Source organism: Falco naumanni, chromosome 8, assembly GCF_017639655.2.
Source record: "Falco naumanni isolate bFalNau1 chromosome 8, bFalNau1.pat, whole genome shotgun sequence".
NCBI classification, from domain to species: Eukaryota; Metazoa; Chordata; class Aves; order Falconiformes; family Falconidae; genus Falco; species Falco naumanni.
The window spans coordinates 59,858,410-59,873,863 of NC_054061.1; the positions used below are offsets into that span (position 1 = coordinate 59,858,410).

At 39.8% G+C, this 15,454-nt stretch overlaps 1 protein-coding gene across 3 annotated transcripts in view; it reads left to right on the forward strand.

The window, feature by feature from the left end:
* The window catches only part of DIP2A (disco interacting protein 2 homolog A), a 121,747-nt gene that overhangs the window by 49,229 nt on the left and 57,064 nt on the right, over positions 1-15,454 (forward strand). For all 3 annotated transcript variants that reach the window (XR_005829446.1, XM_040604697.1, XM_040604698.1), the window contains exons 3-4: positions 4,168-4,287; positions 13,388-13,507. Coding sequence is in view for 2 of the 3 variants with exons in the window: in XM_040604697.1 (XP_040460631.1) it covers positions 4,168-4,287; positions 13,388-13,507 (240 nt within the window). In the remaining variant the exon portion in view is untranslated. The remainder of the gene's footprint in view (positions 1-4,167; positions 4,288-13,387; positions 13,508-15,454) is intronic.

The window sequence follows — 15,454 nt, forward strand, 5'->3', positions numbered from 1 at the left end:
TAAGCCTTGGAAGAGAATACTTTTGAAAGGTTCAGCTAGTTAACTGGTACAACTTACCTCATATAAATTAACCTAGTTTAGGACTGAAGTTACTTTGTCCAGATTTGTGTTTTGGGAGATGAATTTCAAGATCAGTCTTTTTGTGAGGGTAATGAGATTTGAATGTCTAATAGCTGTTACAAATAAGGCTTTGCTGAGACACTGGTGAAAGTCTTTAAAAGCAGATGAGTTTGCTGTTAAGTCGTCACATCTTAAGCAGATGAGATGAAAGAGTCAATAGGGCAACAGCTCTGCATGTGGATTCCCAGGAGAGTCCTCTAGCAATAAAGTTTGTGCTTTTGCTAAGTATGTTTTTGAAATATTTATCTCTTGCCTATCTGATGCCAGGTGTGTTTACCTAGGCATCCTCCCCAGCAATGCTGGCAGTCTTCGTTGTTCTGTCAACTGTTCCGTGCTCTTATAGTAAAACAATTTTTGCTTGTATAAATCAAAACTGATAGAAATGTCAGTGTTAGTCGTGATTCTCCAGAGTTAGTGGGTGGAAAAATATAGTTATAATTCAAATATTAACTTCAGTTTCATCCTGTAGAAGTGAATTGTTCAGTTAATTGGAACAAGTGGACTCTTTAAGACGACTTTTCATTCTTGATAGCCTTGGGTAAGTTAAAAATGGACAAAATACAGTGATAGTGGATCAAATGTCTTTAGTGTATAGTTCTTAAAATGTTATTTTTATAAAGATCTGCAGTGTGAATGGGGGGAGTTAGCCTAATTACCCAGCTGTTTTTGCTGAAGGCAAAGGTAATGATTTGCATAGTACCAGAATAAATTAACTTCACCAAGCTTGTGGAACAGGATTTTTTTCTGGCATGTAATTGTGTAGCCTAAGAGTTAGATGCAGTTTACCAAAAAGTGATGTTTTTCAGATTTATCCTTGGTATTTTTTGCACTATGGTGTGAAACCACCTTCTTTGAGAAAATAAAAAGGGACACAACCTGAAGAAACACAATTGTGGTTTCCAACAGTGCTGCTGATTTTGTAATGCACCCTAATTTAAAGGGAACTTCTGAGGTTCACTGATCTATTATTCCATCAAAATACACCTGCCCTACCTGTGATCCACAAAAATCTGTTCTGTAACTGTTGGAGGACGAGAGGGTTCTGTTTTTGAAGTTAGTAAGCTTTCGTGTACCCTCTTGCTTATTTGTGGTCCCTTCTCTTCCCCACTCCTCCTGCCCCCAGTGCTCTTGTGGCCAAATAGCAGTGCTTAAGTTGCACATGGCTTGGGAGCGTCCCACGTGCAGCTTGTCATTTGCTGATTATACCAGTTAGCTCATTTTCCATCTTATTTTCCCCATATGTTCAAGGACTAAACCCTTGTGCCAGACACAGTAGTGTCATTCATCATGGATTATGCTGACAGCTTTGCTGGGCACGTGGGATCACAGAGTGGGAAAGGGGCTTGGTTGTGGTCTTATGTGTCCTCATTCCAAGGCTCTGTAGTTACTTGCTTACATACCAGCTGCACGAGTTCGCAGTGGGGATTTGTGGGCTGTACTGTGCCCAGGGAGAGGGGCAGGTTTGGAAAGCTGGGTGCTGAACTGTGGGACTGGAGAAGATAAGAGTAAGGAATTAAGAGTGGAGCATTAATCTCTTCTTTCACTTACAACAACCCTCTTTTGCTGGAAAAAGAATGGCATGTGCTCATACACGGACACAAATCTCATGTTCTTTTGTTACCTTCTTCATCCAAAGTCCCTTGTGACAAGTTCACACAAAACTGACCTGCTGTTTGGCACATTGACCTCCCTAATGCGGGTGTGCTGTTTGAAAATTTCATAAACAGTTTATTTTAAGGAGACTCCCAGCTGAGCTGTTTGTCCTGTTCTCTTTTTTTTTTTCCCCAGCTTAGTTATCGCATTATCCATTTGCATCTGCTTTCTTCTTGGCTTGGGCTTTGAGATGACTTACCTCAGTCATTTTAATGAAATATGAAGTTGTTTACTGTTCCCAGGTCAACAAATCTCTCTGGACTCTTGTCTTGTGGTTATGTAAAAACTTTTGTTCACATGAAAGATAAAATTCTCGAGTGTTTTCACTGCTCTTCAAGTATCTGATATGTTGAACCAATCCAGTTGGTAGACTAAATTTGCTTTTCTTTTAGAAACAGAATTGTGCTGAAGTGTTTCAGGGAATGTTACCTCTTTATATTGGATAAGCACGTGATACTTGAACACCAGTGACATCTGTCCTCAACTGCTCTTTGCTGAGCACACTTCAGTTTCTTTTCTGGCTTGTCTAATTTCCCCTACTGGGAAATGCATTTGATCTTACTTAGCCTATCGTCTGCTTAAAAAGCTTTACTTTTAGAGAATAGGAAAACTCCATTAGGTGAGAATGTGTTTGTTTTTTCTGTGTAGCAAATTGTAAAAGACAGGAGCATGTCTCTGGAGTCGAATGAATTTCTGAAAACTTAGATCTGTGCGATTTATTGAATGTTCCTTCTTTTTCTGTTATTTAGGCCCATGCCTTCCCGAAACCCATGGCTAACTCAAAGTTGCCTTCTCTACATCAAAATGTGTTAACTCTGAGCTGCAAATGGGGGTGGGAATGCAATTATGGAGTGCATTAACTTTGTGGTCTTAGCAGACGCCTAAGCAAGCTGATGTATAACAACTGATCCAGTCAGGAAGATGATAAAATGCTTTTCCTGAGGATATTATATTTAAAGAGAGTATTAGAAAGTTCATTTTGGTCAGGTGATGTAGAACTGGTATATTTAATCCAATTGCTATTTGAAAACTTACAATTCAAATGTGAAGACTTTAAGTCTTCACAAGTAAGAAGACATCTTACTGAAGGGTCTTAATAAAAGTCTCTTAAAATCGCTAGATTTATTAATAATTCATTACCAGTTTCTTTCTTGGTGTGCACTTGGGGAGAAGGGGAGGGAACAGAAACCCCATGAGAGGAAGAGGAATCCTTTCTTGTTGAAGTCAGAGCCTTACTTGCAAAGGAACTGGCACAGATTCCTCTTGAGTCACATCTTCAGTTCAGTGAAAGCTGCTTTCTGTAAATAGGCATTCAGAATTTGGGTTCTGAAAATGCTGTTTCTAGTTCCAGCAAGACTTGAGGACAGGTAGGAGAGCAGAAGCTCTTCAAGAGAAGGAAAAAGTATAATGAAAGAAAAATTCAACCCTGTATGGTACAAGGACTAGAAACACAGTAAACTTGGTGAAACAAATCTTAAATGGCTAAGAGGAGTTTGCTGTTAAATACAACATTTAAGTCAGATAGCCACACAAGATCATAAATTTATGATAGATTTGTACAAAAAAAACCCACTTCCAACTGCATTGTAATTTTACATCTGTTGTACTTGGTGTGTAGTGGCTGTTGTACTTCTGAAGGTGATCATTCACTGGTCTTAAAACAGTTTAAACTGAAGAGAGTGCTTCTTTGTTCCTTATTTTCCTCCGGCTTCTCATGGCTGTGTGACATGTATCCTCAGAGAGCACCTGCAGAGGTTTCAGCTCTTGGTTTTGTACTTCAGGTGTAGATATATAGAAGATGAGAAAATAAAACAGCAAGTGAAGGTTCCTGGTTCAAGTCTTTTGTAAAATGTGCATCTTCTGAGTATTGCTTTATTAAATGGGAATAGGTTAAACAGTTATATCATTCCTAAATTAAATTCAAATTAGCTGCCTTGTGTTTAGACTCAAAAGAAATTTGAGAGAATAGTTCAATTTTTATTTGAAAGTTGGAGCAGTATCATCTTGTCTCTTCAGGCTCTCCAAGTCCAGTGTGTGATTGTACCCATCTCTGCAGTGTTTCTCTCGATTGCTGACAGTACACGGGGAGAGGACTGGTTCCCTCTCCTCCCTCTGCACGGATGTGGCGTTCAGAGCACCTAATAACTAATGATTGTCAACTTCTGCAAGGAGCAGAAGTGTTCCTTCTGTGTGAAATGCTTGTCAGGTCATGATAGGGTTTAGTTTAAACAATTTAAAACGCAGTTGGAGGATGAGAGTTTTTTAAAGGTGTAGTCTTAGGGGTCCAGTTCAACTTTTAAGTAGGTGTCAAGGGTGCTAAAAGAACACAACACGTGGGAAGCAGATGTTTTATTTGCGAACCTGAATTCATACTGAAATTAAACTGTATTTCAGGTGTGGATCCATCCTTGCAAGCAGAGAACAGAGTCCCAGGCTCTTCACAAGCTACCGCTGCTGTATCTAAACAGCAGAAAACCCGTTCTACCAACTCGAGGGATGAACGCTTCCGATCTGGTAAGGAAAAGAAATGTAGCTGAAACATCGGGTGTCTCAAGAGGAAAAGTGTACCAGTAAAGTAGTGCCCTCACCTAAAGAAAAATTTGGAAGAAGTGAAGAGCTAATGAATTATTTTTCAAGTAGCTTTTTGTACTTCTATAAATGAGTGATTTTGTTTGGAAATGCTAGGAGAGGAAGAAATCGTTGGCCTACCTTTTGATGTTTTTCTTATTGTGAATTTTACACCATGCTTAATAATTTTGTTTACTGAGTAAACAAGATTGGATTTCCGATCTGTATAACAGTTATTTAAATATTTAGAGGACTACAGCATGTGGGCTGTGGGGTTATAGGATTGATTATCATATTTACTGTAACTCTCATTCAAATATTTCCTGGTTTAAAGCAAGTGCACAAAAAAGGGAAATGTCACAATGGATATTCTACATAGTTTTAAATGGACACCACTGTGACGAACCTGTTTTGGAAACTTCTGTGAAAATACCAATATCCTCATTACATCCTGTTCCCATTGTTACTTTTCAGGTGGTTGAAGTACACTGTTTCCCTGTGAAATTCCTTGTCACAATAGTGAGAAAACACACGTGTTTGGAAGCTTTTCTCTCCTAAATACCTTTGGACTTTTAACTGGAAATTTTTCTCTTTGTTTTCCAGGGTAATTATATGTCTTGGGATAAGAAGTGCAAGTGATGACATGCACTGCACATCCTTAATATGTTGCTGGTCTTGCATCACCTTGCTTTGCAACTGCTTGGGCATAGTGGTTATTGCATCATATTTGCATTGCTGACATTTAAAACTTTGCTCCAGAAATGGGGCTGATATGCCTGTGTGGGTTCCTTATGAATAACTGGAGGATGAATGAGGCTTTTTGAATATTCTGAGGAATATATATGGATTCCTGGGGAAGATGCATGTGTTCAGCTATATTCAGAATGTCAGGGAAGATTGCATAGTATCAACATTAAATTACGCGTTTAAGAGTATGGTCATTTAAATTAATTTTTGCATTTCAAATGTATCAATATAACCTACTGCTGAATATATATACTGGGAAAAAAACCAAACAGATTTAGTGGTTGAATTACAGCCATGATTTCCAAGTTACTTTGTGACCAAGTGGATTCCACATAAACTCAAGCACAGCCATGAATCTGATAGAAATTAATTAATTTTAAAATAGCATGTGATGTTTTTAAACTAACAGAAATAAAATCTGCAAAAAGAGCACAGCTATAACAGGGAATACTTGGGAGCCATTATCTGAGAGAGCCAGGAGGGTCTAGAGCAATATGCTGTGTACATGGACAGTTTCCCTGTCTGAGAGGCTCAGATGTCCTATTTAGTTTGCACTGAGGATACTTAAAAAAGCAAACAAACGAAACAAGAATTAAGTAAACAACCCTGCCATATTATTGGTATTGTTTGGGGGAAATTTGGCATTGGGCTCATTACTTTTACAGTGTAAGACGTAGAAGTGGGTGGGTGTTAGCAAGTTCAGCTAGCATACTTGCTCATGAATAGATGTGGCTTTTAAATGTTAGTCTAACTATCAGTGCTAATTATCAGGGCTTCCTCTTTTCCTAGAGTTAATGTTTCTATGGCCTTGTTGATTTTAGATTTCTATAAATTGACTTTTAGTGATTCTGAACTAGTGCTCCCAATCTTGTCAGTCTAGAGCTCAGCCAATATTTTTACATTTCAAGGTGAGTGTTTCTGAATGACCCTGAGAGTTCAGGCAGTCCTGCCAGTGGACAGTTAATTCCAGATGAAGCCTAATGTGCAGGGATTTGGGGTTACTTCTTGTAATTATCACTGTGCCAAAACGCTAGGTAGTACTTCGTGTGGACTTCCACATCCTCATGCAGTTTCCCATCACTGCATTGCTCACTCGTGTTTCATTAAATATTCTTCCCTAGAATGTGTTCTTCATTTTGAAATTTAAACCTCTGGGGGGGGCAAGGTTCTTAGTTGTAAGATATGTAGTTGGATTGCTTTTTCCCATCAGTGATATATGACAAGGTTTAGTGTGCTCAGGTGGTATCAAAACCAAATAGTGATGGTTTTGCTTGACTTGATTTAGGTTAAACTTATGTCTCTGCAAGGTAATGTAGATACAGCTTTCAAGAGCCAGTACTTTTTTCCCCTTTTTCCTCTCTGATTCTTAGAAAAAATTCTTCAGATTCATTGCAGTATTTGTTCTATTCTTTATCTCAGTGAAGAGATAACCTGGAAGAAAAACATCTATTGCATGTGTTTTTACTCCTTGAAAGCGCTACTACTGATGGTAATAGATGTTGAATCATCTAGTTGATTTGAATATGAAAATGCTTCACATCGTTGTTCATAACTACTCATGCTGTGAGATTTACGTGTATGTAGGACACGAATGGAAATGTTGACATCTCAGAAAATGCCAGTTACTGCAAAGTAGCTTCATTTTGTTCCTCCCAATACTTTGGCTTAAAAAGTGTCACAGTTTTGCTTCACAGAGCAGTCCCAATTTATCTGAGAAATTCTAGCTATTGTAAAAGCATTTTCTGCCTAAAGAAAAGATTCCACCACCACTGGCTTGAAATGTTGTTACCTTTTAAAATTTCCCTGTAAGCTGGCATCTTACCTGTTGTGAAGGACAAACAGCTTTAGGCTATAATCCTGGGTATTTTGCTTCTATCAATTGCATGCCTTATTTATTTTTCAGACTTTTGAGGGCAGTGGAGGGGGTGTTGCTGCTTCTTTTTTTATTTCACTGCTGCCTTTATTTCTTCTTATCTTTGCATCTCATCAGTTTGCTGTGTCCTTTTCAAGAGCAGCTGATGAGGGTGGGATATAACTTTTAATAGAACAGGATCTCTTTCTGGAGCAATTATAGTTATTTTAGAACCATCAACATAAATTACTTAAAATAAGCAAGTGAAACAATTTTGCCTTTTTATTAATCTGCCATTTGCTAGCTGTAAGCACATTTTTTCTATAGCTTCCCAGAGTTGTTGTCCATTTAAATGAACTATAATTATCATCCACATATTTTTGTCTTCAAGCAGTAAATTATTACCAAATAATTTCCAACAGTGAATACCATCAGTACATACTGTAGGCTACTAAATTACCTAAGAGTTCCTGGAACAGGAGATAATACTAGAGGCTTTAACTAGGTTTTCGTTCTTTTGAATGATGACAGTGTGATGGAGGAAGTGAGAAATGCAGAGACTTCGCAAGCATTTGTCAGTGATAAACATGAAGACCCTCATACCCTCACTTCAGAGGATGCTTGGTGATGAGTGTATTGCTGGTGCTGCTGGCTTTTCTGTCAGGAGAGGTGTGTGGTTACTGGTAGAGGCAGTGTGCCTTCTCCTGCGCTGAGTCCCACTGCTGCCTGGTTTTGGATAAGAACACAAATGAGTTAGCTGGTAAGCCTTTAGGGCGTCTGAAGAAGTTTTCCCAGCAGCTATGCTTTCTCTTTCCATTCTCGCACTTTTTTTCTGGTTACTGTTCTTCAGCCTGTTGGACATACAGCTGTAATATACAGCCTGCTCTCCCAGCTTCCCTGGAACAGGATACAGAGATGCATTTGGGGAGCTGCTCCAGGTGAGGAACAAGTCTGTGCAGTGCGCAGGGGTGATACCTGTACATATAGCAGCATGCTACATACAGCAGCTCTATCATTTCATGTGAATAGAGCTTGATCTCACACTAATCCTCTGTGCTCTGCCAGCCTTCCTGTAGTTATACTAGCTTTTTAAAAAAATATTTTTACTTTTCCCCTGGCAATCATTCTCACAGGGATGCAGTCATATGGGACACTAGGTTTGCAGCAGCCCTTTGTAGAGGCAGCCAGTGCTGGTTGCTTTAGTTGCTGGAATTTGGAGATCTGTGAACAGCAGGGAAACTGGTCGCCCTATGAATGCCATTTTTTCTTCAAACAACTGTAGAAATTCTTCCTCTTGTGCCTAAGGCAGGAACTAGAATCAGAGGCTGATGAACAAGTAGAGGCTGCAAACAGGAAGGAAAAAGGCCTTTCTAATAGCTGGAGGGTTTGGAGCATAAGAGCTTAGGTGATTTATAGTCCACAAACTGTGTCTTAGTTTTCCTCCCCCATCCTTTTTTTAAGGACACGTAGAAGGAAAGAAAATGAGAATAGGTACATAAAATGGAAGAGAAGATTATGTGGTTTACTACAGAAGAGGAAGCAAAAAAAAAAAAATGTTTTGAATCAATAATAAATTGTTGATGGTTGCAGCTTAATGAAGCGTGGAAACCTAGAACTATTTTTTCAAGACTTCTGCTTTTGAATGGCAGTATATGTATTTCTTGCTCTCTTTGGTATGCATAATCTTCATGTTAATAAGATGCTGGGCTTGTTCATCTCTTCCAGTGTTCACTGTTGAACATTTGTTTTCCCTCTTCTCAGAAATATGGTGTATTACAGATCACATTTGATCTGATTTTAATGACTATTTAATCCACTGAAGAATACTGAAGTCCCCAGTTATTACATGTTAAATGAGTTTCATGTTTAAGAATTTAGTAATAGACAATGGTAGAAGCTTCTTTTTGCAATTCCAATACCCAATTAAACCTCAGTTTGTAGTATTCATGAATTCTTGTACCCTAAATGTTCTGCTGCTTCAAAATCATTTCATCCCTTTCACTTTTTTTTAGTGAAGTCTGTTTCATCATGTACATAGTGTAGAAAAGCTCTTAAAGGAAACATGGAACAGGAACAAAGCATTCCAGGGAAGTGAAGCTGATTAGGTACTTTGTTTAGCTGACAGAGGATGGTCCTACTCAGTTGTTATCCAAGGACAAGATATTAAAAGAAGAATTTCAAGCTGGAAATAGTTCTTAATGAGTACAGAAGAAACTGATGAGTTAAATCAGCACTATAAAAACAAAACATGAAACAGAATAAAAAATCATCCTTACTGTCTTTTGCTTGCATTTTTATTATCTAATGTCGTATTTGCCATGTTTGGGGGTGAGAGTTGGGAGGGCTAAAGGAGGTGGTGCTGATTTTGCCCTCTGGAAATGGAATTAAAAAGTAGTTCCCATGCTTGCTACCACCTATCTGTGTGATGTTATGACCTGTCCTGCTCTACTTTGTTAAAGTGCTTCAACACACCCTTGCTTCAAGCTAGTCCTTTCCATCCCCTAAAAGGGAATTCACAAAAACTAGCTAAGAATGCTTTCATATTTTATCTGCAGTGTTATTTAATGACTTAATGAATTTATATGCAGACTACAAATCTGTGTTACATTTCTCTTCTGGAGAAAAAACATTTATGTTCCCCTTCTTCCTACCAGATGTTAATGTAACAAAAATGTCTTCTGAATTACATAGAGATATGTGCTTGCTTGAAGTGGATGCATCTAATAGTTACTATCCTTCTTAAAACATGCAGCTTGGTTCTGACTGAAGGTTCTGCTGTGGGAATGTGTCCTGCTGAATTGGTGTTTTGCCCCTAACTTTTAAGGCTGCAAAAATAACCTTGAATTTAAGTAATATTCTCAAGTCTATGGACAGCAGTAATGTCCCTGGGACATCTAAGTAACACAGCAAAACAAGAAGTATGTTGTTGAGTTCTGCTTAAACTTTCTGGAGTTCTGTGGAATTAGGAGGTTTGCTTCTGTAACCATGAGAATAAACTTCAGTGGTGGACATTTACAAGGTGAGGGGAAAAAATCTAAAACTAAAGATCAGGAAAAATGAAGACTTGACAAAAAAGCAATAACCCAGATGTGGGGGAGGGAGGCAGGGAGACATAGGGAGAGGGTGGTGAGATTTTAATTCATAAAACATCTATTAACAGCTCCTTGGTGTGAAGGACAGCAGCAGCAATCTAACATGTTACCCAGTATTAAAAAAAATAAAAAATCTTGTCTTAAAAGATAGAGGTTTAAGAAATGATTTAAAAAAAAAACCAAACACTCCCCCTTCCTAACAGCGTTGTCCTTGAACTTCACAGGTTAGTTGCATAAAAAGTTCTTATTTGAGACAAGCATCTACTCCCGAGTCTTGTAAGAACACATAGTTGGCATGGTATATTTGCATATATATTTGCATTTTTTTTTTTTTTAAATATAGCGCTGAACAGATTATCTGGGGGTTGCTGCAGACTTGAAAAGTGACATTCTTACTGCAAAGAACTAGGTGATGTCTGGGACCCTACACACAGGGCTTATTTTGATTTGGCCAGGCTGAAGGAAACAGTTTGTTTCTCATTTGGACCTGTGACTAAGAAAAGCAGCTTCCTGATTTTTGTTTAAATGTGGATTGTTTATTTCTGGCATTTCTCTTAAAGGCGCTGTGCTCTTCCAGTACTGGGGTTTTAACTTGCTTCTTCCATGGCGTCTCTTTGACCTCATGTATTGCAGTAAATGGTGCTGTGTAGGTCAGGGACCAAAAGTTAGATGCCTGAAGTACATGGTGTGAATATGCTTTGGAGCAGAGGGAGCAACTTACATGTGGAAATGGAACAGTTTTTATCTAACATAGGAAAAGAGGTCAGATTAAGCTATGGTGATTTTTGTTTGATTTACTTAACAGAAGTTCTGAAAGAAAGTCATCTGCCAGTTGTTAGAGTTGGTTTGAAATGTATTGCACGAAGCCTCCCTGGCGAGGTCATGCTTCTGAGCTTATGGGCAACATTTGTAATCTGGTTTTGAAATGGAGAATTGAGTAGTAGTCCCCCAAGTGTCAGGTTTATCCAGTGCATTGGGACAGAGCTGCCTTTAGAAAGAGTTTTGTGCCTAGACTTCATAGAGGTTCACACCGATGTGCTGTGCTTTGCTGCTTCATAGCCTTTCATTCACTGGGATACTCAAAAATCTCTTTGGTTTTTGTTAAAGTATATACTGATTAGCTTTCCCCTGAGCCTATCTCCTGCTTTGTCAAAAATTTTCTAAAAATAGCTAAAAATTTTACAATCAGGAAGAACCTCCTGCTGAGCATGGTCAAAGCAGGTTCAGGGCTAGTGCCAGAAATGGTACTTTTTTTTTTTAGTAAAAAAGGTACCGTAAAATATGGAGCTTTACCTGTAGTTGTCATCAAGGTTAATATGGGGCAGAGAAATTGCTTCTTTTGTACGCAAGTTGTGTAAGTCTATGTATGTCATTGAGTTTCATACCTACAATTCTATAAAACTGTTAGGTATTTGTAGCCTTAGAATCACAGAATCGTAGGATCATGTAGGTTGGAAAAGACCTTTGAGATCATCAGGTCCAACCCTTAACCCAGCACTGCCAAGCCCACCACTGAACCCTGTCCCCAAGCACCACAGCCGCACATCTTTTAAACCCCTCCAGGGATGGTGACCCCACCGCCCCCCTGGGCAGCCTGTCCCAGGGCTTCACCGCCCTTTCGGTGGAGAAATGTTCCCTCACACCCAACCTAAACCTCCCCTGGCGCAACTTGAGGCCGTTTCCCCTTGTCCTGTCGCTCGTTCCCGGGGAGAAGGGACTGACCCCCCCTGCCCACAGCCCCTGTCAGGCAGCTGCAGGGAGCGATCAGGGCCCCCCTGAGCCACCTCCTCTCCAAGCTGAACCCCCCCAAGTCCCCCCCATCAGCCTTGTGCCCCAGCCCCCAGCCCAGCTCCGGACACTGGCCATTTCCTCCTGGGCTGTGGGGGCTTCATCCTGCTCCTCATCCCTGTCTTCCAGCTCAGGGGGCTGAGCACCCTGAGGAAGCTGGTCTGGCTGTTAAAGGCTGAGGCAAAGAAAGCGTTAAGTACCTCAGCCTGTTCCTCACCCTTTGTGACAGTGTTCCCCCCAGCATCCCATAAAGGATGCAGGTTAACCTTGGCCCTCCTTCTGTTGCTAATGTATTTGTATATAGTATTCTCCTGATTCTTCTTAGATGGATACTTAATGAAAGAATAAATCTTGTTTCAAATTGAACAGTTTCATTTGGTAATTCTCATACAGCAGCTTCCATGTAAAAGAGATGTGGCGAGATGAATGCGTAACTGCAGTACTTGCTTTTGGGCCCTTTGTAGATAACCTGTAAGTACATAGATGTTGGAGTTGGTTTTCATGAGTCTGAATCTTAGGCAGCAAGTTAAAGTATATTTTTGGTCTGCCTTATTTCTCCTTGACATCTGTTCTCTTCTCATGATGGTTTTTTTTTGCCTAAGTTTTAGCTTTTGACACCATTGAAATACATATGTCAAAGAGAAAAATCTGCTGAAGGCAATTTAGAATTACTTGAATACATTAAATTTTATCTGCAGTGTGGTCTTCATTGAACACTAAGTTCCTCTTTAATCTCAGTTTTGGCTTAAAAATAAGAAAAGTTAAAATGTACCCCATGAGTATATTAGGGTAATTTTTGCTTTCAGGAAAGTGAAAACACTTTGTGTTTCTTCCCTAATTCTTCATATCCATTTAGCCTCTTCTTTCTGGCTTTTATTACTTGCATTCTTTTGTGAGAGCTTCAAGTATACGCTTTTCACTAATTTTCCCATTGTGGATTTTGAGGATGAAGAGTCCAATGCTGTTCCAGTTTTTTGGTATCTGTGTTGAAATTCCTTCCCCCCTCCCCCCCAAATGAAAATAAATCATAGCTCAGAACAAACGTACTAAGTATTCTGTAACTTCAGTATTGATTTTCAGGGTGTTCTTCCTAAATTATACTCACAAAGCCTTTTCAAGCTGATTTCATGAGGAAAATATGTCAACTTGAGCCTGCTTATATCCTCCCTTAACTTTTCAAACCATTGCTTCTGAGATGAGTTGGAGTGGGAGGCACGCGTGTTTATTCAGCCCTACTAAACACCCTTGAAGGAGAGAGAAACAATTACTGGAGTTGTCACAGCTTCAGAATTGAAACCATGTTACTGTAGTTCAGCTTTGGACCTTTCTGCTCTTTCCCGAAGTGCTGCTTCCTCTGAAGGCAAGAACCTGCTCCTTCCTGCAAGCTAAGCAAAACAGGGCTGAACAGGGCTAAAGCTGTAAGGGCTATCATGTGCGATTCAGCCTTTGGATTTGAGCTGTAGAAGATGGCAGTATTGCTTTCTGTGTTTTTTAGAAATAAATAATGATTAAATTTAATCTCTTAACCCTTTTTGTTTGTTTGTTTTTTTGGTTTTTTTCTATGTAGATGTCCACACTGAAGCAGTACAAGCAGCGCTTGCAAAATACAAAGAGAGAAAAATGCCCATGCCTTCAAAAAGACGGTCGGTTCTTGTGCACTCTTCGGTAGAAACGTACACACCTCCAGGTATCTATTGAGTTAACATATGTAAATCTTGCCAGGTGAACACGATAGCAAAATATAAAGTTATGCTTTGTTCTGCTAAGTTGTAAGTACATTGCAATAAACTTCTTCAATATTCATGGCTGTATTTCCTGATAATCAGGTGTTGGTCAGATTTGTTCTTTGTTTTAAAATTTTTAGTGTCTCATATACTGTAGCTGCTAAAGATACACTTGAAAGCAATAATAGAGTGAGCAGTTCCCCTTTATGCATTATGTTGGTTTATGTAACGTCTCACTTGGGAGGAGATAATCTTGGCAAGCATGTCAGAGCTGTAAATACCTTATTTCACATTGCGTAAGATTCTTGACGAGGTGAAGAAAATGCCAGCGCATGAAGTTGCTGCATTAGCTTGCAGAGCACTCGTCAGATGGTTTCAACTGTAAGCAATTTCAAACATTCAGAAAATAATATGCTAGAATTGTTCAGATTTAGGTCAGAAAATTTATTTCGATTTTTTTTGGGGGGGGGGAAATAAAGTAACCTTCCTGTTGTGTCACAATGAATTCTTTAGAGGTTAAGAAAATCTTTCTCTAGATAACATCTTGTGCTAGCAAGCTAAGTGTTTTGAGGCCAGTATCTTGTATACAAAGGAGAGGAATTTCCCTAAGCTCAAGTTTTGAATGATGTGCTCTTGTCTCCTCTGATGTGGCCCGGGAGTAGAAGCACACTGACCTCTAGTGCCCTTCTCCATCAATTCTATTTCTTATCCCGCTTCTGTGAAAAACCAGGTCTGATGTGCTGCTCTCTTGCTTCCTGGGCTGTATTTCTTCTTTCTGTTCTTCCCATTTGAAGGAAATGCCACTTTTCTTTGTTAGTCACGCTTTTGTACATTGCTTTTGTGGATTCTCTGGTTATTTCATTAGTTAATAAATAATGACCTGCTTCTGTAGTCTTATATATGGACTTTCTTCACCCTTATGTTTTTTCTATAGGGTATGTTAAAATATGTTTTGATTAGCTTGTTCTTCTAATACTCATATATACTCAGAAGCCCATGAGGGCAGCTGTTGCAGCAAGGGGGTGGTTATACTCTGAGTTGTCTTGCATACATGTTGTTTTTGTATGTGAAAGCTGTCGTGAATTCCATAAAGTGAAATCCTGGAGAAAAGTTAATGTATAGCGACTATCTGTATACTGAGGCTTTGGGAGAGAGGCCCTGAGGTGTCTGTCTGTAGCTGTTCAAAGCAATATTCCTTCTCACTCTCCAAAATAAACTGCTAGAACAGTCGGAGGTTCATGTAGCATCACTCTGTCCTTTTCTCTCATTCCCCTAGTGTGACAAATTGCTATATGCTTGGCATGAGGTAATATCATGACAAAATAAGAACATGCCACTGTTCTGCCTAAGATTTGATGTACAAAAAAGAGCTGGTGGCCAGAAGCTCTGCTGAAAGCAGAGGACAGCTAGGTTTTCTGGTCTCTCTTAGCATTTAAAACTGGAAGGAATCTCCTTGCAGTGTTTTTCTGAGAGAACCAAAATACCATTCTCTTTTGAATATGTTCGGGACAGATTTGCAGCAGTGTCCCTGTGGTTAATGCTGTGCCGACTCAGCCTGAGGTCAGGGCCCTGCATGCTGCGCTGAAGGAACAAAGTATTTGAGGGGTTGAGAAGCTATTAAAAAAAAATGGAGATGCTGTAGGTAAAATGTTAGGTTGTGTGGTTACAGCTGGTGGGCACACCCTTGCAGGAGCAAAGAGAGTGGCAGGTGGGGGAGCCCAAATCCTGCCCGGCCCAGCTGCTCCCAGGCCTGTCCCAGGAGCCGCCAGCCTGGCCCAGACCCGTCGGCACAAGCCCAGAGGAGCACCAGGAACCGGAGTTGAGGGCTCCAGAGAAGGGTCACCGTGTCCGGGCCCCTCCCGGGGCTGTTCCTGGAGAGTCTCAGCCCTCCTGCCCAGGCTGGAAACCCA